The sequence below is a fragment of the Amphiprion ocellaris genome, chromosome 7 (assembly GCF_022539595.1).
Source record: "Amphiprion ocellaris isolate individual 3 ecotype Okinawa chromosome 7, ASM2253959v1, whole genome shotgun sequence".
NCBI classification, from domain to species: Eukaryota; Metazoa; Chordata; class Actinopteri; family Pomacentridae; genus Amphiprion; species Amphiprion ocellaris.
In genome coordinates this window covers 1379660-1407291 of record NC_072772.1, presented here as the reverse complement: position 1 = coordinate 1407291, position 27632 = coordinate 1379660, and the positions used below count along the sequence as shown (strand labels likewise).

The window sequence follows — 27632 nt, the reverse complement described above, 5'->3', positions numbered from 1 at the left end:
AAAATGCAGGGATTTTTGTCAGATATGGTAATACAGACTCATTGCCATTACTGTAAATGGACTGATCATGCTTACTGACATGTACACAACCAGTCAAAAGTTGGACACACTTTCTCTTTCAATGGTTTTCATTTAATTATTTCATACATTGTAGATTAATAGTGAAGACATCAAAACTATAAAATAACACAAATGGAACTGCATCATAAACAAAAAATGTGTTAATCTTCAGTAATAATCTACAATGTAGAAAATAATAAAAACAAATAGAAAGCATTGAATGAGAAGGTGTGTCCGAACTTTTGACTGGTAGTGTACATTCACCCCCAAAGGCTCATTGTGAGCCAGGAAAAGCACGAAATTCAATATTTTTGCTTGAACCAAGATATGTTGGCAACAAGCATCAAAAAACTGTCGATGCTCAACTGTCGATGTTCTTATTTTCTAAGGTAAATGAAAGTTTACCAATTTTAAACAATTTTCTTCAAACAAAACTCCTGGATAATGTCTTTGTGTTTTGACTGTATTTAAGTTTGTGTTGTTTTGTTCAATAATAAAGGGCTTTGTACAGAAATATGCAAGAAATTACAGTATTAGTTCTGAAGCTCAGCTATTGTGTTGACAACCATTGTCAAGTGATAAACAGCCTTAGTGTTCAACAGCACAAAGACAAAATTGCTCTTGAGCTGTATTGTGATGTATTAACACTCAGTGGCTGGTTTATTAGATACAGCTAGCTAAAACTAATACAGACTAATACAGCAGCACTGCAATAAATTATACTTTCATGAAAGGTAATAATATTCAGTTTTTGTTTGTAGTTCTGTTTTAGAGTGGCACCAGTTCAACTTTATGGTCACTTTAGAGGCTGTAGTATTGTGTAATACTGACAATGTATTTCTAATAATTTGCATGTTTACACTGCATTTGTATAAATAAAACAAAATAAAAGGAATATGTCACAGTAAATAGGATTTATTACAGGGTGGTTAGTTCGATAAGAGTTCAAGTGTATTCCTATCTGATATATACTGTATACAGGCCTGAATTTTGTATTCAAACTCTTTGGTTTTCGTGACATCAATCCCATAAACACTACTGAAACAGATCTTGCTGCAAAGCTTTTTGTCTGTAATGAGAGTTTGTTTTGGTCGGGAGAGTCGTGCCTGAATTACATAATTTTCGAGTTGCACCCGTACATCAGTCTGAAGAGGAGATGAGCTGCAAAACAAAGGAAAAAAAAATCATTTTTACCACAATCGCTTACTTTCCAAACACGGCCCCCTCAACTACCTCTGCATCTCTCTCTCCAACTCACTCTCAAGCTCTCCCAGACCTTCTGTCCCTCTCTCACCCACTCCTCCCTCACAAATCGCACCTCTCATTACTCCACAGTGAGAGGCCAATCTGAGGGAGTGCGAGTGCCTCTGCGAGTGTGATTGGAGCTGTTGCACATCAGTGTCTCACTAACCCCTTACCCGTCTTTAACTCTGCTGCTCTGGTTCGAAGTCAGAAATTTCTGACAAACTGAACCTTGATGCAAGAGTACTTGAGGATTCATTGAAGAAACCTGAGGGTTTAATTTCTAAGGACAGGCGATGAATGCTACTGGGCAGGATAACAGTGCTACAGTGGCAATATCTAATATAATATTTCAGCACCTGCCGGTATGATTCTCAGGAACATGCATCGATGGCAAGATGCATGTGTGCACATCACTAGCATCACACTCCGCGAGCAATTTAGGATGTGAGGGAATGAGTAAGTATTTATCAAGTTAGATGGGTTCACATTTTATTGGTTTCAGGTAAGCCAACATATTCATAGACAAACTAAGATGATAAAACACAAGAGCCTGCAGAGAAAAAAAAATCTGTAAAAAGCCACCTTGAACAAGGGCAAGGCTAATGCATTTTTTCTATTTTTTATTATACTCTGACCTTATTGAAGAAGTACCAAGTGAAAAGTAAGCACTTTAATGGATTATTCATGTATAAAATTTCCTCTTGCTGAGGAAATTGTGTAAAGCAGTCAAGTTCATCAAGTTGGGAAGATTTGTTTTTGCTACAAAGGCAAAACTATGAAATCTCACCAAGACCTGAATGCCAATTTAGTTTATGAAGCTATAAACTCTAGACTACTGTTTGTCAGCTCCTTGTTATATAGTGCACTGGAATATTATGCTGACTCCCCAATTATGTGTGCAGTGATGCTTACAGAATACATTTTCAAATGTTGTTGATTGCAAACTTGTAGGTGACTTGTTGCTGCTGATCATAATAGCTCTACCATGGTCCATGATGTGAAAGATAAATCACCCATTCTTTACATCTAAGGGACATAGCGGTGATTAAGAATGTGCAAATCAAGAAAAACAAAGAGTTAAAAGAGGGGTGTGTGAGGACAATGAAATCTCCACTAGAATGCTGCTGAAAGTCGTTTGATGAGAGCAAGGAAAAACTGCCAAATACACTGGATGAAAGGCTCTTCAAGTCTTTGCAGGAACAAAAGTAAAATGGCAACCCTTTTACTGTATAAGAGGGAATCTCAGCCTTGCACAAGAATGCTTCATGCATTGTAATGTGGCTCAAAAGCATCAGAGAGGTTGTTGGGAAAACTGACCAAAAACACTCTTCAAGCAGCAGCATCAGCCTCAAACCAGCTATAGCCCCAACCTAAATAATGGGGTGATTTGTTTTTGACACTGCAGCTAAAGCTGAGAGTAAAACAGTGGCTTCTGGAAGGCAGGAGGATATGGGGAATTGTTTTTTTGTTTTGTTTTTTTTACCTCATCTGCTATGGTTAAGCAGTTGTGACTCATTCAATAGCATGTCTGAATTTGGGAATACGGTAGTGTGTGTGCATATTAATACTTACGCATCTATTTCTGGCATCAAATCCAGCTTGCTTGGGAAAATCTCAGAGAGGAGCACTCGAGTGAAGGACTTGCCCAGTGACTGGAGCCTTGATTCCAGGTGCTAAGACGCCAAAGAGATAAAATAAAAGGACTAATGTGAACACAGTTCTCTCTAGAGTTGTGAAACTCCACTACACAATAAGTTCCAAATCAATTAGCCAATGTCAATCACCTGTGCTTACAGTCATGTAAACAGTCTAGTCAAGGGTTATCCAGAAGTTTTACTCAACTGTTAACAATCTCACCAGGAAGCATCCAGATCGCTGAAGCCTCATACATCCACCCATCTTCTGTGGCTTACCCAAGTCTACACAGTGTTGACAGGAAGTTGAGCACAAAGAGGCTTCTCCTTATCCATGTCCTCCAGCTACTCCTTGCATTCTAAAGCCAGATGGGATATGTAATCCTCCCAGTATGTTCTGGGGCTTCCTCTAGGTCTTCTTCCAGTTGGCTCTGGCCTCCACAGGGAAGCGTCTAGATTAGGTGCTGAAGCCAACTGGCTATTTCCAGAGCAAAAGATCAATGGTTCCACTCTTACCTCGACACAGATCTCTTCCTCTTGGTGCTATGTGTCCAGATACACTGTGAAGGAAACTTAGCTTGGTTGCTCAAAACCACAATCTCATTGTTTCAGTCTCTACAGGAATTTCTTGCAGTCACTGAATGAATACACCTGCTAATCTAATACATCTTACGGTCACTAATAAGCAAGACAATGTAATTCAACTGCCCCATTTTGTTAAGCAATTCATTGCCAACCCAAAGGAGGGAATCCTTTGAATGGAATCAAGTCTCGTCCCATTAGACATGAAAGTGTCAACTCAAGCAGTTACTTCACACCCACCAGTAAACTGCTACACTAAGTGCAGTAGTTCACAGTCCTATGAAGCCTACAGAATTATATCATCAGCAAATGTGCAATTCTAAGATGCAGTTTCCAACAGTTTTTACAGCAAGGGTCAAAGACACTAAAGCCCTCAATTTCTTACCTTTCACAAAGCAGACCACTACACCACCCTGGAGATTAGAGGCCCCACAGGGAGCTGGCCTCACTTTCCTTCCTCAGGGTGAGTAGGATCTGGCCCCATGAGTACCAGACCTCATAGAATATATCAAAATGTTTAGCCAGTTCAAGGAACTCTGCTCTCTTGCCAACTCTGCTTTTGAAATTGTGGGCAGTGGACTGAGGTATAATTCACAGAAGGCAACCGAATGCAACCAGCGCAAGTGAAGAAATCCCATAAATGTTCCTCTGGTGAGATACTGGTTGCTGATATCCACTGTCCTTGGGAGTATAATGAGAAATTTCTCTGACTGTGCTCTAATCAGACACAGTTCTGTCCCTTTACTTGAGGGGTTATCTGACACTACACTTTGATTCTTCAAATCTGAAGATCTGAAAAACAGGAGAAATTGGCAGATATAAACCTAAGAATGCATACTAGCTGATGAAACCTAGATGTGCTGCGGTTTTAAATTTTTCACATGTACACCGGTCAGCAACACATTAACAACACTGATAACAGTATAACCTTAATCATCTTTTTATGATGCAATCTTCTGCTTAAAAATCTCCAAACTTGGCATTTATGTGTGTGGAGATTATAACAAAACTGTTAGACGGCAGCAATGTCCCCCAATAGGACAATGCATCCTACAACACCCCAAAAACTGCTCAGGAATTGCTCAAGAAACATGACAGAGTGTTTACTTGACCTCCATACTCCCCAAATCCCAATCTGATCAAGCGTCCATTGGGTATGCTAGAACAAGTCAGATTCACAGAGGCCCCACCATGCAACCCACAGGACCCCAAGGATCCACAGGATAGTCCAAAATGTCCCATGCCCATGACTCGACAGGTCAGAGCTGTTTTTTGCAGCACAATGGGGCCATACACAAAATTAGGCAGGTGGTTTTAATGTTGTAGCTGATCGGTGTGTCATACAAGCAGCATACCACCATACACAATTACAACTGCACATACTAACTACAGATACGATCATGTGAATAAGGCAAAGCTTGTGAACAAAGTTAAACACACACTGAAAAATAAGTTGGCATGTCATAAAATGGAAAAAGAAAAAAGACAACATTAAAGAATGGGTAATAGATGGGAAAGCAGGGGCAGGTTGAAGGTTAGGAATGACCAATCTATTCTTGGTATAGATTGTGCACATGCTGACGCATAAAAGCTTGTACTTGCACAGACTTTGAGTTTCTCACTTATGAGTCTGCACCTAATTGACCAGCATGTGTGCACATACATGCAGTAGCACTTATGAATTCTGAAGCCACCAGCTCTGTCTGAGGGAGTGTTTCCAGTTTCTGAACTTAAACTGAATGTTGATACAACTGACGAAAGTGTGCCTTACGTACTAAGAGCAACTTAGTGCCTTGAGCACCAAGTTGTCCTCTAATTTAAAATCTTAAAAGTCCTCAAAGGGTACAAGTTTCACAGAATTATTACAATTAACCATCTGATTTCTGCCTGGACATACTCGCTGAATAAAAACATGAGCATTAAATTTAGGATAACATTATTTTTTATACCGACAAATCAAAGATAAGATGGTTTTTAAACTTAGCTGACATGTTTCAACTGCAACTGCAGTCTTCTTCAGAGCGTCATCTGACGTGTGCTGACGTGTCCTTTTTATCATGTGATCGGTCTGACAGATCTGTCAGAATCTGTCAGATAGGCCACGCCCCCCGCCGTCCGCTGGTCTCTGGAGGATGGAGTCCCAGGTATTAGAGGGTGTAGTCCCCCTCGTCCTGGTTCATGGAGCAGCTCACCTGCTTCCTGATCTTGATGGTCTCCTTGATCCATCATTTATGCTTGTTGGTCTCCGATGTTACAATCCTCCCCCTGTCCCAGTCCATGATATGATTATTTCTTTTGCAGTGATCCGTGATGGCCAATTTTTTGTTTTCTTGTTCGGCTTTTTCTTTTTGTGTTCCAGTGAGTTTTCAGTTCAAAGGAGTTATTTACAGTCAAAAACAAGGTTTTGCAATGGGAGATCAACTATCTGCAATAATGAGTAATTTTTTCATGGAGGACCTAGAAACAAAAGCCATCCACACAGCACCCACACACTGCAGACCCACACTCTGGAAACGATATGTTGATGACATCCTGGAAATAATAAAATCTGGACACACACAAGAACTTACCGATCATCTGAACAACATGGACGACACAGGAAATATACAATTCACACATGAAGAAGAAATAAACCGGACCATTTCATTTTTGGACTCAAGCAGCATTAAGCAGCATTAAGATCACAGTTTACAGGAAACCTACACATACAGACCAGTACCTCCTCTGGACATCAGAACATCCCACAGCTCACAAACTATCAGTAGTTAGAACACTTTATGAACGGACCAGTATCATAACAGACGATAAAGACAGACAGGAGGAGGAAAAACACATCAAGAACGCACTCATACACTGCCAATATCCCATATGGGCCATAAACAAAGGAAAACAACAAGCTAAAAACAAAGTAAAAAAACCAAAAGGAAACAGAAACAAAATGCACAACAACCAGACAATAAAAACAAAGACATAATCACCATCCCATATATCTGTGGGATAACAGAACCCATACAGCGCATAATGAAAAAACACAACATCAATACAGCAGTAAAACCACATACAAAACTCCAGCAGCTATTAGTCCATCCCAAAGACAAAATAGAACCGGACAATAAATGCAACATCATATATGAGATTCCGTGCAAATCTTGCGAGAAAACATACATTGGAGAAACAGGCAGATCATTCAACACAAGACAAAGAGAACACCAGACAGAATGTGAAAAGGAAACAATCGGACGACTCACAAGAACACAACAAGAAAAAGGCGAACAAGAAAACAAAAAATCAGCCATCACGGATCACTGCAAAAGAAACAATCATATCATGGACTGGGACAGGGGGAGGATTGTAACATCGGAGACCAACAAGCATAAATGATGGATCAAGGAGACCATCAAGATCAGGAAGCAGGCGAGCTGCTCCATGAACCGGGACGAGGAGCTACACCCTCTAATACCTGGGACTCCATCCTCCAGAGACCACCGGACGGCGGGGGGCGTGGCCTATCTGACAGATTCTGACAGATCTGTCAGACTGGTCACATGATAAAAAAGGACGTGTCAGCACACGTCAGATGACGCTCTGAAGAAGACTGCAGTTGCAGTTGAAACATGTCAGCTAAGGTAAAACCATCTTTGATTTGTCGGTATAAAAAATATCGTTATCCTATGATAATTAACGACAAAATGAACATCATTCAAATAGCATTAAATCTAGGTGACAGAATTTTTAATTTATTCAAATACTCAGTTTACTTGGATTGTGCTGTGAATAGGTTCCAGTGAGGGAAAGTTGGAATTTTGTAGAGTATTTTTTGTATTTTTAAATATTTATTTATTGTTGATTATTTCTGATTAGTGTTGCTGTAAGAACAAAAGGAGTTCCTCAGAATCATGCATCCCTAGAAACACTCCTATACAGCTAACCTTCAGGCCAACAGCAAGATCAAGGGTAGGATTTTCTGACATTGTTTAGCTGCATCATCCTAAATGTGAAATAACAAGCTCCCAGTGTGAAGATGGTCCTATTAGTACTTCATGTCACCATATCACTTGTCAAAAGAAAGTCCCACTGAAAAATTTTACAAGCCATTGCACAAGTGGCCTCAGGACATGTAGACTGTTGAAATGAGGATGCAAACTCACCTCCAGGACTTTGGGGCTGCCCTGTCGGCCTAGCGTGCCCAAGATGAGTCCCCATCTTTGGGCCAGTCGTGCCTTGTCAATAGCCTGGAGCCTTAAAGCACGCATGGCTTCATGGTCATAGTACTCCCTGGAGAACACCTTACTATAGGGGTCATATCTGCCAGCAGAGAGGAAAAAGGCTGAGGCATACAGATGTGAATGGCGTATATGTGACAAACCACATTATACATGTTATCATCTATTGTTCAGGTATCTGTCTTGAGGACAGGAATGCAAGAAAAGACGAAAAATCCAATCATGAAAAGCCATCAAGTATGACAGGAGTTAGTGTATCTTAGGGAAAATGGAGGTATTTCTGAGCATCTAATCTCCTTTTCTCCGGTACAAGGGGTTCACTTGAGATTAGTATCTTGTTTATGAGAGAGACCTGTGATCTGTGCGGCAGTGCATATGTGTATAACAACACAATTTCACTTTGCATGCAAACAAGACCTCATCAAAACAGAACTTCATCCTCAGAAAACATTATCATTGCACTGCAGTAAGGTGAAGGATCATGAATACAAGCAATTTTTAAAAATCTGAACAGCACTAAATAGCATTAGAAAATAATGTTCTTTGCATGCCAAAAACCTAATTTTAAAATGTGCTTTTATTTTCTATATCAGTGTAATTGCTTGCTTTCTCTGTGGTTTTCCAAGTATTTCATTCTATCAGACGCTCCTAAATCATGTGTGTAACACTGGAATGGTATCGTTAATTGACTACAATAAACATTATATAGATGAGATTAGGATATAAACAACAGAGATATGGAAATATCTGAGTGCACATGGTTTCATTTTGTTTCACAATACCTGTAGGCAGGGATATCTGGGTTTGTAATCATGATCGACTCCAGGTGAAATCTTCCATCTCCGAGATAACTATAGAAAAAAACACCAAATCAACCACTACTTCAGGTAAATGAAATGGTGGGAAAAATTATTTGAACAAAGGAAAATCTCCTATAAGCAATCAAAATTCTCTCTTAGCCTCTCCATCAGCTTTTTCTTGCATTCTCTTTTAAATCTATTCATCTCTGTATCCTAACAGAAGACCAAAGTGTTTCCAGGCAGAAGGCCTAAGGCTGAGGTTGAGGGTCCACCCACTGCTGCTGTCCAGGAACACGACCCCAACGATCGGAGCATGCCGTTTACAGAGAACACGAGCTCTTCCAATTAACCCGAGGTCTAGTGCTGGGGATTCACCAAAGCCCGAGTCGAGGCATAGTTCACAAACCATAAACACACAATGGCATGTAGGTGCCTGAAAACACAAAGTCTCTTACATAAATCTAGCTGAAGGGTCAGGCTGAGAAGGATCTCGCTGTGAATGTGAGTGGGCTCAGGTTGGATACCCCTATTCATTACTGTAAAGTCTCTGTAGACCTACTGAGACCCGATGTGCAATTAAGCCCACTAATTGGTCAGTGTTTAGAACAGCTTGAAACAGGCAGTGGGTGGTTTGCCATATAGGTTATACGGAGACATGGCTCACCAAGACTTTACTTGCAAGCACATACATACACTATTGGTCAAAAGTTTTAGAACACTCCAGTTTTTCCAGTGTTTTATTGGAAATTATACATGTTAATATGTCATTGTACTCTGAAGTGAAAGCATAGAACAAATAAACAAATAAGGTTTTAAAAAAAGTCAATTTAGAAACCAAAATGTATTCTAAACTTTTGACTCATCAAAGTAGCCACCTTTGGCAGATCTAACAGCTGAACACACTCGTGGCATTCTTTCCACAATGGAAATCAAATATCCTTCAGAAAGTTCTTCCCAACTCTGTAGCAGAAGTTCCCATAAATGTGTGGCACTTGTAGGTTCTTTGCTTTCACTCTTCTGTCCAGTTCATCCCAAACCAGCTCCATGGGGTTTAAGTCTGGAGACTGTGCTGGACACTCCATGTTTTCAAGGTTACCATTTTGTTCTTCTTTCCTAAGGTAGTTCTGGCAGAGCTTGGACTTATGTTTTGGGTCATTATCTGCTGTAAGATGAACCCCTGACTAACCAGGAACATACCAGAGAGTACTGCATGGCGCTGCAGAAAGCTGTGGTAGCCATTTAGGTTAAGGGTTAAGTCACCAAAAAACCTGGAAAAATTGGGGCGTTCTAAAACTTTTGACTGGTAGTGTATGTATCAGCTTGGATTTGCGTATCAGTACTCAACAGTATTAGAGCTTCTGTCACTCTGCTCTTTGCTGAGAAATTTCCAAGGCCCTCATATAATTGTACTCTCAACAATAAGTCTCCTGCACTTCAGCTACAGTTGTCCTCACCAATCCGTAGCTTTAAGAGGCTCATGTCCTCAATTCACAACCAGTCCTTCCATCCACATTTTATTGTTCTTTGCGAAAGTGCTCTTGCTCTAATGGAAAATGCTGTGTCTTCCCTACATGCAGCCTATCTTCATATGCACATCCTGATCTTGTTCCTTTAATAGCGAGAGTAGAGGCAGTAGATGGAAATGGTCGAATGATCATTTCTCAGAACTCTTCTCCATGCACTTTACAGCTTTTATAAATTGCTTTTCATTACAGAAATGACACAGACCAGGGCCTATCAAAGCCTCAAGATGGGCCTCAAAGAGTAATACACACTATTCATTCTCTATAATGCTCAAGAAATTCAAAACCTAGATAAAATACAATTACAACTTGTGCATATGCTATTTTCGGAGTACTGACTAATTTTTAATTAATGTAACATAACCCAACTTTAAATATTAATTTATCGCTTTATTGAAGGCAATGAACAGAACTACACAGTGCTAAGAGGAAGAGTGAATGTAAAGAAGATTGGTGCTGCTTTTCTTAGAGATGGTGAATAATCAGTAGTGTCATTACCTTAATAGTATTTCATTGAGGTAAAAGAAAGCTCATAGAAAATGCAAAATGAAACACTTCTTCTCTTTGGATTTGTGATTAAAATTGCACATTGTTTGAGGGGTGATGCAATAGCAGAGAGGGAGATATGGATTATTTCAGAAGGTTTGATATTCTCACTGCACCTGTATGTTACTCATGTGTACAACATAAGCACGTGTGTTAAATGTGGATGTGAGGAAGAGAGAGAACGAAGCATAGCAGCTCTCAGGCAAGTTAATCGATTCTCTCTCCCAACACACTCCTGACACATCAAAGACAACGCACATTGAATTAGTAGGTGAACCACACTCTTTCACACGAAGAGAGATGCACACAATAATACACGCACCACTTTTGTCTCCACTTATGCATATAGCAAGATTGTCCTTGTGTAGCCATTTTAATGTCATGAACTGCGAGGTTTTTAATCACATGGACTAACACTGGATGTGTGCAGATCAGATATATGGGGTGATGGACCTCCACATAATTATATCAAGGGAATTACATCATCTCGCCGTACATCTCAAAGCTACATAAGTTTCCTCTGCTGCAAAACAGCACGAGATGTATAGACACAAAGTGGCTGCGGAGGTGTTGTTTGTTGCTTGGACCTGCTACATTGCTGGAGTGCTCGCCTCACTGCAGTACAGAGGATAAGCATCACTCTGACAAGTCTCAAATGTGGGGTATTTATGTGAAAACACAGAAGAACTAGTTTTGTAGGACACATGCAGCTACCAAATGGATTCATCTTTTTTCCATCTCCTTTAGAAGAAATGAAAAGGGAAATAAGAATTTTAAACAGGCAATCACACAAGCTGTAAAACATTTACAGAAAAACTGTGATGTTGCACAATTTATCAATTCTCACTGTGTACATGCCACCAAAGGTGTCATACTTAGTGGAATAATTTCCTTAAAACTTGGAAAATTGGGTGCTGTGGTGGGTTTGGAACAGGCAAAAGCTTCTGACTGTGCAATTCAATACTTGTCACAGTGCAAAGGTGTTTTATGCCTTGCTGTTCTGGATCACCACTGGACTGTTACAGTAGGGATATAAAAGCAGCACACATACATGCGTGACCCGTGTATTGTCATACTGATTATTACACGAGTGGACATGGCATTGGCAGCACAACTGTGGAAGATTAGCGGGGAGGAGACAATAACTGGATGAGTCAATGCTGGAGGTCTGTGGTTACCTGGATAATCTCTTTTGACTTACAAAAACAGGATTTCTCCTGAGACTGTGAGGTAGAAGACAGCAAGAAGAGGTTTCTTACATGATGGCATTGACGTGGCGATCCAAGCGAGGGGAGGTACACCCCAAAATTTCTCCTGGTGACAGAGGGCGACACTGTGGGACAAACATGTCGTACTCTGGTTTGAGGGCTGCACTCACAGCCTGGAACATGGAGGAAGGGAGAAGCAATCATATGTACAGCTTATATTCAGCAAAATGTTCCTACTATCCTATTTTCCGATCCTATTTAATTTGAAACAAAATAATGGATACAACACTAAAGTGACAAGTTTCTGTTTTCATTTTAGGAGGTTTACATCATTATATAAAGATCTCTGTTGGAAATTTAGCCCTTTTAACACAATGTTTAGGAGCTTAAAAATTATTAAACAAATACACATTAGGTCAAAGAATATTTCACAGCAAAATCTTCAATTACAATAGAATCCTTGCAGTTTTTCAAAATTGACCTAAACCTACTCGAAATAAAGCTGAGAGTTACCACTTTAATGTAACATTCAGTATAAATTTCAAAATGAATGTGCTGATGCACAGTCTGTGGAAAAAAAATGTAACAGTATGACTACAGTCTGGGCTGTATAAATATGTAGAAGAGAAAATGGTGAGAAATGATAAAGGCCAGAAAGGATTTTACTCAAAATGTGGCTCTAAAGTGATTTTGAAAGGGTCATGCATAAAACTCATTCTCCCACAGATTTGACTCTCAATGCAGTCACCTATGTTTAAATCCTCACGATTCTGCAAAGCACTGAGAAAGAAACGGTCTACCACACTGCAAAGCCATAACAATAAAAATAACAAAACCTAAATGTAAATAAGCAGAGTATCAACACACTAATAGGAAAAAGAAATATTTTCTGAACTGTTCTCTGATTCTGAAGAAAAATAAACCTCCGAACCCCAAAACCTATCAGCAGGTTTGACAGACATGTCATCTTTACAAAATCGCAAAATGACACCATTTATAAGCATTGTAAAAACAGAGAGAATTCTTGGATTTTTAGCTTTCTGACAATCGTTTCACTACTCATCTGTGATGTGTTGTTCAAAATACATAATCAGTTCTAAGCTTATTGTTGTGATGTTTCCTGAAAATCATTTTCTTATATATGTCTTATTTAAAAATTCTCTAAAAAAAATAAACTGTTTGCTCTAGAAAAAAACAACATAAAATTCAGCATTCCTCAGCACAACTATGAAGGCATTAATGATTCAGCTACAACAAACAGTTATGAGGCAAATATTCAGGGACTTGTTGGCTGAACTGCAGGCAGTGTTTATAAAGTGGAGAGAGGAGACAAGTATGAAAGAAAATTAAAAATGTACGTAGTACACCATCTATAGTATATAGAGCCACTGCTTTTTCCCCAAGTACTGATAACTCCTGTGGACAGTTGGATAAATGATAAATGTTGTAAACTTTGTTTCTCGGTTTCATTCATTTTTGTAAAAGAAACAATCAAATAAATTCAACTTTGTTTTTTCTCCCTTTTTTATGAATAATTGAATTATAAATGGGTCATAGTGCACAAAAGATATTTTTAAGTTCTCTCTACTTCTAGTCATAGTTGTGCTGTTTCAACAGAGGTGAAAGACTTTATATTGCAGTGAAAAATGAGTCCACAGTGAGTAAAATGTGACAGGAGCAGAAAATGCCTAGAAATTTCTTGGGGTTCAGAGAGTTAAGCAAAGTGAGAACATGGGAGAACACAATTACAGCAAAAACAAACAAACACGTGTCAGTGTGTTCTTAGGTGGAAGGATAAATTGAACGATTTAAGGCTAATTTAAGGCAGTCTGCAGGGAACATGGGTGAACTCCAAGCTTCTCCCGCCCATACTGTGTGACCTCTACAAGCCTACACACAATAAGACTTGGGTGAGATGGAGGCACACATGCATACAATACACAGCTGCACACACAGAAACATGCACTCAAACAAAGCATAACATCTAATATGACCCACAATGGCAGAACATCATGTAAAAATAGCTGTGGTTACATTAGTGAAAACTCAGTGTTGGTGCAACACAGCAATTGAAAGCAGCAGCAGCAGCAGAATGCATTATAGAAGAGGGAGGCAGCAAACCTGAAAGAAGGCTGTTCAAGTTTAATACTATAGCTGCTGCCACTGCTTATGTAAAGAGCAGCACCGAGCACGATGCTGAACCAAGAGGCCTTCCGAGTTCATTCCACCTTTCAAATCCAAAATAACTGCTGCCGGATTTGTCAAACCCACACTTGAACTGAGCTTTAGAGTGGAGTGTGATCTTGTTCATAAAAGCATGGAACCACAAAAAGTGGTACACAAATGCAGAGAAGAATGTATATGTGTGTATCCCTATATTGTACACAAATACACACACGTGAATAAACACGTGAAGATAGAGAAACAATCTGCCTCCCATACTTGCCCACATACACACAAAATCATACAAAACCCATGCTTAATCACCTGCAGCGCAGCCACGAATTGAATAGTGCTGACGAGCGCCAGAGATTGTCCAGGAGGGAAGTTGAACTTGACCGTGTCCAGGAAGTGTGCATTGTCCATCTGGATATCCACAAACACATACAGCATCTTAATACCTGCTGTCGAGTCTATGGGGACTGCAGAGAGACAAAGACAAAAGAAAGACAGATGAATAATTCAGTCTATTATGTCAGGTAAATCTGCGTTGCATACACTATTGATGGGACGTCAAATGTGCTGCACATGTTCAGCGATACAGCTATATGAGAACACGGTGCATGCACATACAGTGTATAGCTAACAGCAGCTGCCTGTAGGATATAACTGAAACTGATTCAGAACGAGTTTCGAGCCCATGCAGGAGCTGATGCAAAGACCTCAATTATTTAGGGAAGTAGAGGGACACGTGATTACTATTAATGCCATTAATTTCACAGGCCATTTACTACGCAGCAGGGCCTGGGAGATCAGGACGTGACGAGTTAGATGCTGAACAAAGTAGGCGAGAGTCCAAGAAACGAAGGGGGAAAGGGCATGGATAAGAGACAGGAATTATTGTTGGTGTTGGTCATTAAAATTACTCTTCCTCTTGTGTTAATTTGCAGATCAGGAGCGAGGGGACTTTTTTGTTATAATTAAGCAAATTGCTCCATTATGATGAAAACGTTATACGAGCAAGTGCAGCTCACTTGATGGCCTAGATTAAAGCAACGCTGAGGGAGAAAGAGATGTGGGAGCAAAGCATCTTAAGGTGCAGAAAATGGGGAGTGAATGGAAAAAGGGATGCTGGGAAAACCGAGAAGCTGTCTTTACAAAGGGCTGAGGGAAGATGGGATTAAAACAAGAGTGAAGAATGAGGAAGTAGGCTGGAAAACACTGAAATTCAATTCAGGGGTTGGGGGAGGAGATTTCATAATCATAAACTCCAAATGATTCGGTGAGGAAGACAGGAGTGGAAAAAGTAATAGGATACCGAGTGTGTGTTTGGTTGGAGTGCGAGGGGTAGGTTGTCAATTAACTGGGAACAGGGGTGATGGATGTGTTCACATCTCAGCGGAAAGAGAGGAGGGAAGGAGATGGATAGGCATTTATCAAGGTGGGCTTTGCTGCAGGTCACATATTTAGTGTAAAAACCAAGGAGTTAAATATATCATGAGCCTAAAAAGGGTTAGGGGAGATGAGTAAAAATCTAGACAAATAGCTGTCAGTTGTTTGTTTATAGGTGCTCCTAAAATGTAAAGGGCAGAAGGAAGTGACATTGATCTGTGTTTGCATTAGCATGGTAGCCTGAGAGCACTTAGGCATTGCAATTAGAGAAGCTGTCAATGAGACGGACATGACTCACTGAGGTCACTTAGCATAGCTGCTTATTAATGGCCATGTAAACAAATACACAGGTACAGTCACAGCAAACAAAACAAGGAAAAGGCTGAGCATAATGCTATACTGGCTTGTACACAAATGCTTTGTTAAAAATCAATATGTAAAAACAGAATCTATTCTATATTTTACTTGTGCAGAGTGTTAATACAGCAGCCATTTGGCACCTTCAACAAGTGTCCTAAACCAATTTGTGTTTGATATATAGCAATATATAGGCTGAAAAAAGATACAAGACAGTGATAATGGAGTTGTTCTGTGGATGAAAACAAGACTTTAGACTCCACAGTTACTTGTAGTGTTTATTATCTTCGTAGGTTTTCATTATAGAAACAACTGGGTCACATATACTTTATGGAGTTCACAAATAGAACACTGAAATAATTGATCATGCATTAGTCTCACATAGTCAGACCATTCTGCAGCAGAGACTGTTCTGGCTGCACCTCATTAGCATTCTGCTCTAGGGGGAAAAGCTCTGCTTGTTTGCATTTCTTTAAACCAATCACAATGGTATTGGGAAAAGCTAAGTGAAAGTTGCAACAACATTCGACCCTCAAAATACTAATGGGTGGAAATGTTTTGGCGGAACATTCACACAAAAGGAGGTGAGCAATGTCGTTAAAATACCTAAATCAGGTAAAAAAAATAAAAATAAAAATAAAAAAAGCTAGCAGGGCCACCTTACTGCTCAATCCAAATCCCTGGCAAAACTTGAAGTTTTTAGTGTGTAGGTTGCCTACTCAGCTGTTGTTTCTGATGTGTCACGCAATCAAATGCATGGCCAATATCAAGTTTGTACCTTCAGCATATAGTGCCTATAAAATGTATTCATCCTCTTTGAAAGTTCTCCCTTTTTTTAACACTTAATCACAGTACATATAATCTGGCTTTTTTGATTATCATTTTCAAAAAAATGCTTTTGCATCAAAGTGAAACCAGATTTATACAAAGTAATGTTAATTACATTTTTTAAAAAAGTAAAATAAGTACTTGCGTCATTATACACCCCTTAAAAGTGACTCAAATAACAACAGCCAAAGCTTTAAGGGAGAGAGGCAAAGAAGAGCCACTGTTGAAAAAAAAACAAAAAAAAAAACAAAACTTGACGACAGTTAGCCAGAAGGCATGATGCAGAATCTGAGGTCACCTGGAAGACGTTTCATTGGTCCGTTGAGACCAAAACTGGGCTTTTTGGCTTCTAGACTAGACACTGTGTTTGGCGGACACCAAACACTGCACATCACTGCAAATACACCATCCCCAACGTGAAACATGGTGGTGGTGGCAGCATCATGATATAGCGATCCTTCTCTGTAGCAGGCCCAGAAAGGCTTGTAAAGGTACAGGGTAAAATAAATGCAGTAAAAGAAGACAGGCAGACACAGGACAACCTGATGCAGTGTGCAAGAGAACTGTGACTTGGAGGGAGATTTATTTTCCAGCAAGACAATGAAGCACAAAGCCAAAGCTACACAGAAATAGTTTCAAGACAAGAAAGTGAATGTTCTGGAGTGGCCGAGTCAGAGCCAGACTTCAATCCAATTGAGAATTTGTGGATAGACTCGAAAAGAGCTCGTCACTCATGATCACAGTGCAACCCGACAGAGCTTGAACAGTTTTGCAAAGAAGAATGGAGCAAAATTGCAGTGTCCACATGTGTCAGGCTGATTGAGACCTAGCCACACAGGCCTGATGGGCAATTGCAGCGAAAAGGTGGATCTAGCAAATTCTGATTTGAAGGGGGTCAATACTTATGCAATCTCTTATTTAAAGTTTTGTATTTCATTAATTTACAATACTTTGCAAAAATCTGTTTTCACATGGATGCGGAATAGTCTTTTATAAGAACCCTGATTATATTACCATGATTCAATGTTGAAAGGCTTTAAAAGGGGAAACCTTCCAACGGGGGTGAGGACTTTTTATAGGCATTGCACATCCGGTGAGTCAGACTAACACATACACTGCATATATTTTCTATAGATTTTTTTTCTTTCTCAGTGTGACCATTTCACAGGATGTATATATAGTGTGAGCGAGTAAGTGATAAATGTCTTGTTGTGTCATATATATATATATATATATATATATATATATATATATATATATATATATATATATATATATATATATATATAAATATAAAAATAAAAATTTTTTGCTTAAGCTCTTGTAAAATGATTCATACCACTAAAAGAGTAAGGATCTGCTCTACTGGTCTCTCATATTGCACATATCTGGCCTCCTTTGCAGATGTCTTTTTAAATATTGTTTTGTGATATATGTACATTTGATTTTATTATTTAATGTTGATATTTTATATTACTTATTGCTTGTTGTTCGGCACCGTCCAGTGGAAGCTATTCATATTTTCGTCATGCCATGTATGATGACAATAAAGCCATTCTAATTCTAATTTTAATTCTAATGATGTTTAAAAAGGTCCAGGAATACTTTGCTATAGCAGCTGGCCTGGCATTATCTGAGCAAAGCTGCTGTGTCCTGCCAGTTTAGTTTTTTCCTGGAGGCAAAAAACAAAAAAAAGTTTCATTTTGTGTTCTTTATTTTGCTTTTTCTCTCCTGGCCACTCACTCTCAGTACTTTTTCCTTTTTATCTTCGTCTTTTTTTTGGTTTCAACTGGTAAGGTATTCAGTTCAAGCGTCAACAAGTTTAAATAAAATTTCCACCACTCATATCTGCAAACAACATAAGAAGTTTAAAGCATGGCCCTATGATGTTGCACATACTGTTCTGCAGAAAATGGAGGTGCCTTATGATGACAAAATATGAGAGGACGCGAATACTCAAAAGCAGATACTGCAGAGGAAATGAAAGGTAAAGGAACGTGGGAAAGACAGTTTCTCTGAGTCAGTCAAAACACAGTGTCTTTCATCTCCCACAGGTGGCTGACATCTTGGAAACAGTGCAGATGATGTCCTCATGACTGAGTGATGAAAGTCAGGACAGCATACAAACTGGCACCCGTACACACAAATTCTCCAGGAATCTGTAGCACGTTTGATTGCTTTGAAAATCTCTTCCATCAGTTAATATCTGATCTAACTTCACAACCCACACAAGACTTTAGTGCCTTTATCTTTGCATTTATTCAGTTCTTCTGAGCCTAAATGGGGAATGTGTACACATCTTATCTCTTTTGTAAACATACATGCCTGCACTGGCATAATTCCTCTATGATTATCAAATAATGAATGTGCCCACACACGCAAAGACAAACACAAACAAAGCATAAACCGAAAGATCACAGAGTTTTTGTGAAGTCAAATTAAAATTCTGTTGGCCATTTCTGGTATTTGGGAGAGGTGAGGCTGTTCTGGCAGAGATATTTCAAAAGTATTGATTTAACATTTCCTTCCATGTTCTGCAAAAGACAGACAGCGGGGGCGAGGGTGAAGGTCCTCAAGAACTGCTCGAGGTTTTCAAAGGACGGCTCTAATGCATGTTCCCCATTGATCTGCTGGGTAAATGTGATGTCCGGGCTTCCAAAGGTCTGATATTCTTCCCATACTAGAGCTCAGCAGACTGCACTAACTAGTTACGTTTTCCGTTGATCAATAGCTCCGTCTGTCCATCTCTGGTTGTCCATCCGTTTATGTTCTGATGCTACTTTTTCATGCAGCCCACTCTCGGTAGGTGGAAGTCCTTGATGCTTGCTCGCTTCATGTTCCTACAATCTGCATGCAGAGTGTTGGAGAGACAGACAAACATGCACATAGATGGTAGAGAGACTTACTTAGACAACTGTGACCATAGTGCACCATGAAATCAGCTCCCAGGGCACGGGCGGTGAAGTCGTCCACGCAGCAGGCTCCGTAAGTCACATCACCCATCACAATGGTATCTGCTTCTGTGAACCTGGGACACACAGAGGAGCTAATCAGTGAAGTCACAGACCACATGCACCACTTGTTTGTTAGCCTAATGATCAACACACATAGTATGCCAGGCACGGTGTGATTATGAGAGAGCTGAATAAGATCAATCCCTATCCACTTGCTGCAGATGGAGTACACTATATCGTATCTGACAACGTTGCCGGTCAGTGACTGACTCAGTGCATCGGGGTGACACGCTGCTATTCTTTTGCTCTCAATAACCAGCAGCTATGGCTAGCTACAGTCACAAAGGGAGGAAGTATAAGAGGAAAGCTGGTACAAATAACAAGATTAGACTTTGCAGGGGCCTTTTGCTGGTCTATCTATGGCCGGGATTTACTGTACATCTGCTTGGGAACAGGACAAAACAGCTTCAGCAAGAGTTGGTGATTGCCGCATGAGAATAAACTATACAGACTAAACGCTTTATACCACAAGTAGGTTGTGAAACCAAAGTGCAGACCATGTGGGCCTAATGTTTCACTTTGCAGCTGTAATAGAAGAAAAAAATCATGGCCTCCTTGAGAGGAAAACTAACAAATTACACAGGCATCTATGGACCCAGATCTGTTCAAAGGAATTACAGATTGCACTACTGAAAAACAAGCTCTTTCTTTTATCGCCCTTTATGGGCAAATAAAATGCTAAGTAAAGCCATAAAGGCTAAGTAAAATGAATAAAAGCTGAGAGTAACAGCGAGAAAGAGCAAATGAACAGAAGCTTGAGGCACTGTAGGGGAGGAAAGATGGGGAGACAAGGGGGTGGTTGTTGCCAGGTATTTGTGGCTGTATTCTGACAGATTTAGGCTAGACAGAAGGGGTAGAATAGAGATGAGACGGAGGGCTTGGGGAGAGAAAAGAAAAGTGATAAACAGACATGGCTGCACACAGAAAAGATTCTGTAGCAACCAACAGACTTTTAGTAATGCATCTCCTGCAGCCCAATCTTTCAACCTTCAGCCACTCCGTTTATTCCTCGCTCTGCCGCTTGCAAGGGGCCTCAAACAAAGTTTCTACTTAGCCTTTCCTACCTCGATTTCTTTGATGTAATCTCTAGTTTGTGCTCTCTCCAGGCTCCACATCATTGTCCTGTTTTCTTTGTTGTTTCTCCTTCTTTCTCTCCCCATTTCCCTGTCCCTTCTCCTCTAATGGCTGCTCTCAGGTGAAGAGCAGTGCAGGCCAGCTGAGCCCAGGAAAACACACAGAACAACTCATCCGGTAAACAAATATTTACCTTCGATGGTTTGAATCAATTACCCTCTTGTCAGGCTTTTGATTTTGTCTGCATGCGTCTGTTTATACTGAGTACACGTGCATATGCAGCCAACAGCAGGAAGGTAATTATGCGTTGCTAAAAATGATAAAATCATGGGGATAGTTGGAGGTCTGTGGGCTCATGCACAAGTTTTCCCATTCACCGCAGCCCATTGTTCTTTCATTGCAGTGTGCTGACTTTGTTTGGAGTCGCATAAATGCGTATCAACCTTTTAGCTAAAAATATACAGCCTGCCCACTTGGAAAAAAAAGAAGAGAGACTATTCCCTGCAATCCACTGCAGACCACGCAGAACCATCTACAATGCAAAACACCACACTACAGAAGATTATTGTATCTAATCAGCCATCTATCTGTCAAAAATATCATTATCACACTGTCTCCGCTGCAGTGCAAAGCAGATCTAGTTATTTCCAGAGTGAGTACACTGAAATTTCATGGTAATAAATGCTAAGAATCTGATTAAGAGGCCGAGATGAGACGTGTGATACCACTGGGATATAGGCAGAGTAATTACTGGCCAACGTATAGTCCCATATCCCACTGGGAGAGAGGAAAAGATGGAAGAGAGATGGTAAAATGAAAAAAACATTAGAGAGAGGATGACAGAATGAAAAGTTTATCAGTGTTAATCAAATCCTATTTCTAGCACACTATCTCCACACAGGACATAGAGCTCGACTGCTGTGCACATACAAGCCACCAAAGTCATCCAATCTCTCGTCATTTACATCTTTTCCACTTTCCATCTCCTCAACTATCACTCCTTCTCTCCATTCCTGCTCACATTTGTCTCCAGTGTCAGTATGTCCTGTTTCTAGCTGCATATCAGCACTGGTGTTGCTTCATCTCAGGGTACACAGTTGAGCCATTCCAACTGAAATGTCATTAAGATCTAATTAAGATGTCAGAGGAGCCTGTGAACTCCATAACAGACCTTGTTAATTCGCTCTTTAGCATAGAGCTCAATATGTGTGAGAAATTGCTAGTTGATTTGAATCTTTGTCATAAAAACCGCTACACTGGCCTGTGCTGCAAACACAACTCAACAATCAGACTGGAATATACATAGGTGCACGCGCACACACGCAGACACACACATGCGCACACGCGCGCACACACACACACACACACACACACACACACACACACACACACACACACACACACACACACACACACACACACACACACACACACACACACACACACACACACACACACACACACACACACACACACACACACACGCACACGCACACGCTGTGGATTTATTGTCAGCTGATTGTATCACCGTTTATCAACAGGTTAAGGAGCTGATATGTTTTACATAAATAGCATCTCACTCGGCTACATTTCTGTCCAAGCATGGCAGGGTGAGCATGAAAGCAAATTAATCTCTCTGCTTCGCCCTCTGGAGATGATATCCTTTTTGTGACTTTGACAGGAATTCTTCTGATGCCGTCACAAAAGGGGAGCTTGTTGGGACCAGTGCCTTACAGCTCAGAGATGTTGCAGCAGACAAAGAGAATGAAAAACTTCTCCTGTCTGTGAACCGTCCCATTAGAACACACAAAGCTGTTCTGTTGCAGATGATGCTTATCTGTTGATGAAAATTACCAGACTGGATATAACTAACAGGCATCTGCCATCTGTCTGAAACACTTGATTTAAAGGTTTGTATCTTGGAAGTTGCAGGTATTTTTCACTCTGACACTTGGGAACGCACTACAATTTAAAAGAGATTCCAAAACTACACTGAAAACTGTACACTCCTCGACTTTATATGCCAATACTACACTTCAAATACTTACTTTTTTTGTGAGCTAGCAGAGCAATAGGAATAGATGATCCACTATACTGTATTACATTGCTTCTGTTGTACATTGTTTCTTATAGCAGTGCATTCAAATAGTTGTGTACATACAGAGTAGTGTCCATATCACAGTGAGGGGACATTTCTGCTAATAATGTCAAATACAACTTTTGTCCTTTACTTTATATAGTTGTGTTTCAGATATTCACAAATGAAACAGCTGCAACAAAGCCTAAAGAGTTACTGTAAAGTAGAGCAACTATGGATGACAAATATTACATGATTCATATTCATGTTGCAGACATGGTAACTGTACTGCAGCATAATGTACACACCCATCTTGCATATAATGCACTTTTACTTTTAAAAGCAATAACAAGACCTACCTTTTAAGTTGGACTTGTGATTAATTTGACAGATTTCATTTTTTTGTTACTCTTCTTTGAGTGAATTTTATTTGACTTCTCTATTTATTCACCTATTCATATGTCTTGGTCTATGTAATTACTTTATTGCTTCATTTATATAATTTCTTATTCTGTTTTATAATTTCTGACTTCTACTTCTATCTCTATTTTAACAATAAACACTCGTTTTATTTATGCAGCTAACTTCATCTTATTTTATTTGATCTCATCTGGTGTTTCCTCATTGCCAGTGTTATATAGGGTCACTATTTCCTCAGTTCCTCAATTTTTGTGTTTTAAAGTTCTTCCTTGATAACTTGACTGTTAAAATGGGGGCAGGGTGGGGGATGTTTGTACTGCTTTATTGCTCTTTTTATTTTTTTTATCTGTAAACAATTTGTTTCATTTTATCTGTATGAAAGGTGCTATATAAACAGTCTGACTGATTGATTGATCAATTTGCTGCTTCTTTGGAACTTCGTGTTCGATTCTTAACTGTATTTTGTCATCTTAGCACTTGTACTCTTTGCAATGACAATAAAGTTGAATCTAAACTAATCTGATGCATTTTTATCTACAATGACAAACCAGTAACACCAGTAAAAAATATCAAAGATTTTGAAAATTTTGACTCTGACACCAAAACAAAAGCAATTCGGCCATCATGTTTGGGCTTCGCTTCTCAAGTCCTTAAGTTTTCATGTCTCCAGCTACATGTCTAGTGTACCTGAAAGAGAGTTAAGTGCCGTGCTCAAGGGCAATCTGGAATGAAGAATGAAAGCAAAATGTCACTGCTTATCTTCCCAGCCCACATGTTTTCCTACTGATTAGCGAATGTAAAGGAGACAGAGGTCTAGAAAAAAAAAAACCCTCATATGACTTTTATGATGCTTCGCTATACTTATATGTAGAGTGCAATCAGGCCCACTTAAGTAGAATAGCAAGCTCTTGTAACCTGCATTAGTGCTGCTTGTCATGCATTTATGCATTTGCTCAGCAAGTGTGCAGATGGTCAACAAGCCTGTCCGATGAAAAAAGGGGGAAAAACAGCAATGACTGAACTTTTCACAGTCATCTGCCATCATCAGGTGGGCTAATCAAATTTGCAAATTTGGCTGCCTCCTTATTTCCCTACGGATGTGATTTAATTTGTTCAGCGGTAGCTCTACTAGGCAAGAGAAAAATGGGTAAAAGGATGATGTCTCCAGATTTCAAGGTTTCAAAGTTGTGCATCCTCTGGGGTCAATGGTGCACATCTTAAACAACAGTATCTGTATGCATCCCAGTGGTTCATTTAAATGGCATCTAATGAACATTTGTCCCCTAATTAAGTAATTAAAATGATGTAAAGCTATGACAGGGAACACCAACAACCAACCACATGTTACATTGGCAGCAGAGCAGCTTGGTAGTTAGCGCTGTCCTCTCACAAAAGAGGGTTCTGTTTTTAATCTTCAGCCAAAGCCTTTTCTATAACTTTGCATGTTCTCCCAGTGGGTGCGTGGGTTTCCTCCTGGGGCTCAGAATTTTCTCTCAAACTCCAAACACATGCAAATGGATCTGAGACTCTAAACTGCTGAGCACAATTTGAATATGTTGACCCTGATGGATTCAATATCTGGCCAGACTGTTTCACTGCCTTCCACTAGGTGCTCGCTGTGATGGACTCCTCTGGGTTGTAGTTAATACGATACACATGCTGTGTTCGTTACATGTAAGGTCGACCTATAATCTTATGCAAGTGGCATTTCCACAATGACTTAATACACAGTAAATTTAATTTTATTTTGCACATAATTAAAACTGCAAAACACTATTGGAGAATTTCTTGCAGAATACAACTGGGGAATGATTTCCTTTCTCATAATAAAGTAAATGGACAGCTGTTAATAGGCAAGACATTATTTTGACATGCACATATTAGCATTTACAGTGTGTTAAAACAATACTGAATGGTAAGTGACAATAATAAGTGAGGTGTTTGCTGACACAAGTGGATCACAAGGACATATCAGATGAATCTAGCTAGATATAAAGTATAGTCACACAGATGTGAGGTAGTGCGCTCTGAGCTTTAACTCTAATTTATTATAATCTTAACTCATCTGCCTAAATTTATTACTTTATTCAAGTCATTATTATTTTCAATATATTCTTAGATTACAGCAGCCAGCTGTTCCTTCACAACTATTCAACCCTGCATACACGTTTTCGTATTAAAAGGAAAGCCATCAACTAATATCAATAGATGCCTAATTGGTCAGAGCATCTTTATAATTAGCTTGTCTGTTTTACAAGGCGCTTATGTCCAGCGCATTAAATTAGTGATGCAATGGGGCGATCCGGTAGCTGAGTAGTCAGGCCCATTTGCAACATTCCATTTCCTGATTCTCTTCACCCCGCATTTTCTGTTTCTCTCCGCTGTTGGTACAATAAAGGCATAAAATACCCCCAGAATAACCTTAAAAATAATAGCTAAAGAGCGGAAGTTTGAAGTTTTAATGTTCTCGCTCCAATTCATACTGTGCATTTCTTTTACTGCCGCATTAAGCTGCATTTTAGTCCTTACACTGCCTATACAGAGCAGGATTTTTAACAGCTCCACTTTATGTGTGAGGGAGCATTCAATAAGCATCTCAGCTAGTTTTTGCTCTCTCTCTAGACGTAATCTCCTCCAATGAAGAGAATCTGATGTGCCAGACCTGTGTGGGCATGCTCAGATTATTCCTTTAGCTGCTCCTTCACTTATTTATAATATAATACGGAGTGTTAGAAGTTTCCAAAAGATCTACTGAGCTATTCTGAATCAGCTGGCGCCACTTCAAAGAATTTCTATCTTCTCTGCCAGTACCCCAAGCTCATAAAAAAAACTGATGTCTCAATAAAATGTCTTTTAACTTTGTTGTTAAACAGTATATAGATTATTGAAGATTTTTTATGAGACCTTCATAAACATATGAGGGTCTTTATTAAATGCCTCTTAAATGGTCCAAGGTCTAACTGCTGTACGTGCTGTGGTTCCCTGAGTACCATGTTTTCATTCAGATAGGAGTCCTTCTAAACCTAAGAGTACTTAATGTTCAGTGGTTAATGTGCCGCAAGAACAGGTCAAACAACTGGAATTTTGAATTACTATAATAATGCCTGATGTAGTCTTTTACCATTATTGTAAATACTCAGGATGTGAAAACAATATGAGCCTTTAACACAGGCTCAACAGGAGTTTTAACATAATTCAAATATTTTGGTATATGCAGGGAAAAGCAGACACAAAAAACTTTGCATGTTTGTGAGCACACATTTGAATGATGTGAAATTTTTTTTATGAAGGACAAGGGCAAAGCAGCATTTTTTCTGCTCTTACGGATTTCATTATAATCTGTACAACTAAAAAACAAATGGATAACAAGTATGTTTAGTGTGACATGTTTTGACTAACACTGTTGAATATATGGACAAAAAGGACTAGACCAAACCAGAGATGCTGCTCTTGCTCCAAAAAACAATAGTCTGTGTTGTTATTTTTTCTTCTAAAAGTCAGGGAAAAGCTGCTGTACACTCCACAGTAAGGTGTCTGTCCATATGGCTGTGTTGCCAGCAAGACTTTTAAATCTAAAATCTAATAATAGCAGAGGCAGCAGACTGGCCTCACAGGAAAAAAAGTGACAAGCAGGTCAGCAAGGTGAGTACAGGTGCAGCAGCAGTGCTCTTGCAGACAGCTCAAATAAGCCTATGTGTTGTGTTTGCATCCCAACTTGAAGCATAACTGCACTCAGACACTCACACATACGCATGAGAACACACGCTCAACCTTTCCCTGCACGCAAAGCACACGTGTGAATTGCTTCCCACATCTGGCCAAGGCTCCATCTTTTATTCCATTACATTGCAGACATCAACCCCCATCAGCCCATTGTGTTGTCTGTGAGTGAGCTTTGGCAAAGGGAGGAGCAGATTGGGCCAGGAAAAGAGGCTTCTCCCAAAGGTAGCCAGCAAGCTCAGCATAGATGAACCGTCATTATTTCCTCAAATGAGTTCAGTTTAGGTAAATGAGAAGGAAGGAAAAGATGAAAGCGGAGCAAAAGGGGCAGTCCAGTGGAAGAGCTAATATTGAAAGGAAAAAGGAAAACAAGAGAGCATGTGAGATGAAAAACAGAATGGGAGAACAGGAGGAGTGACTTCTACAAAAGCCCACATAAGATGGGGTCAGAGAGAGAAAAAGGGGAAAAAAATGAGGAACAGGGCGGACTGGGTAAGACAGATGAGCTGTCTGCTGCTGGGTTTGTAATATTAGCAAATCTGATATCTATAATCTGCTTTCTGTACATGCAACATAGAAAATATCCTGAAAAATCTGCTCCCCTCCAAAAATACATTTGGCAAAGGTTCACTGGGCAGAACGATAAAATGATCTCCACTCGGCTGGATGTATTTTCCGCTAAATGTCTCCCCCCTTTCTATTTCATTTTGTTTCATTGTTATATTGACAGAGGAAATTTGGAGATAAAACCCTTAATAAATGATGACAG

The 27632-nt window shown here is 39.7% G+C and overlaps 1 protein-coding gene across 1 annotated transcript in view; it reads right to left on the bottom strand.

The window, feature by feature from the left end:
* The window catches only part of dph1 (diphthamide biosynthesis 1), a 68036-nt gene that overhangs the window by 10185 nt on the left and 30219 nt on the right, over positions 1-27632 (bottom strand). Inside the window, exons 4-9 of the mRNA XM_023272064.3 lie at positions 19465-19586; positions 14309-14463; positions 11873-11994; positions 8527-8595; positions 7670-7826; positions 2878-2978 (exon numbers count right to left, since the gene is read on the bottom strand). Of these exons, the coding sequence (XP_023127832.1) occupies positions 2878-2978; positions 7670-7826; positions 8527-8595; positions 11873-11994; positions 14309-14463; positions 19465-19586 (726 nt within the window). The remainder of the gene's footprint in view (positions 1-2877; positions 2979-7669; positions 7827-8526; positions 8596-11872; positions 11995-14308; positions 14464-19464; positions 19587-27632) is intronic.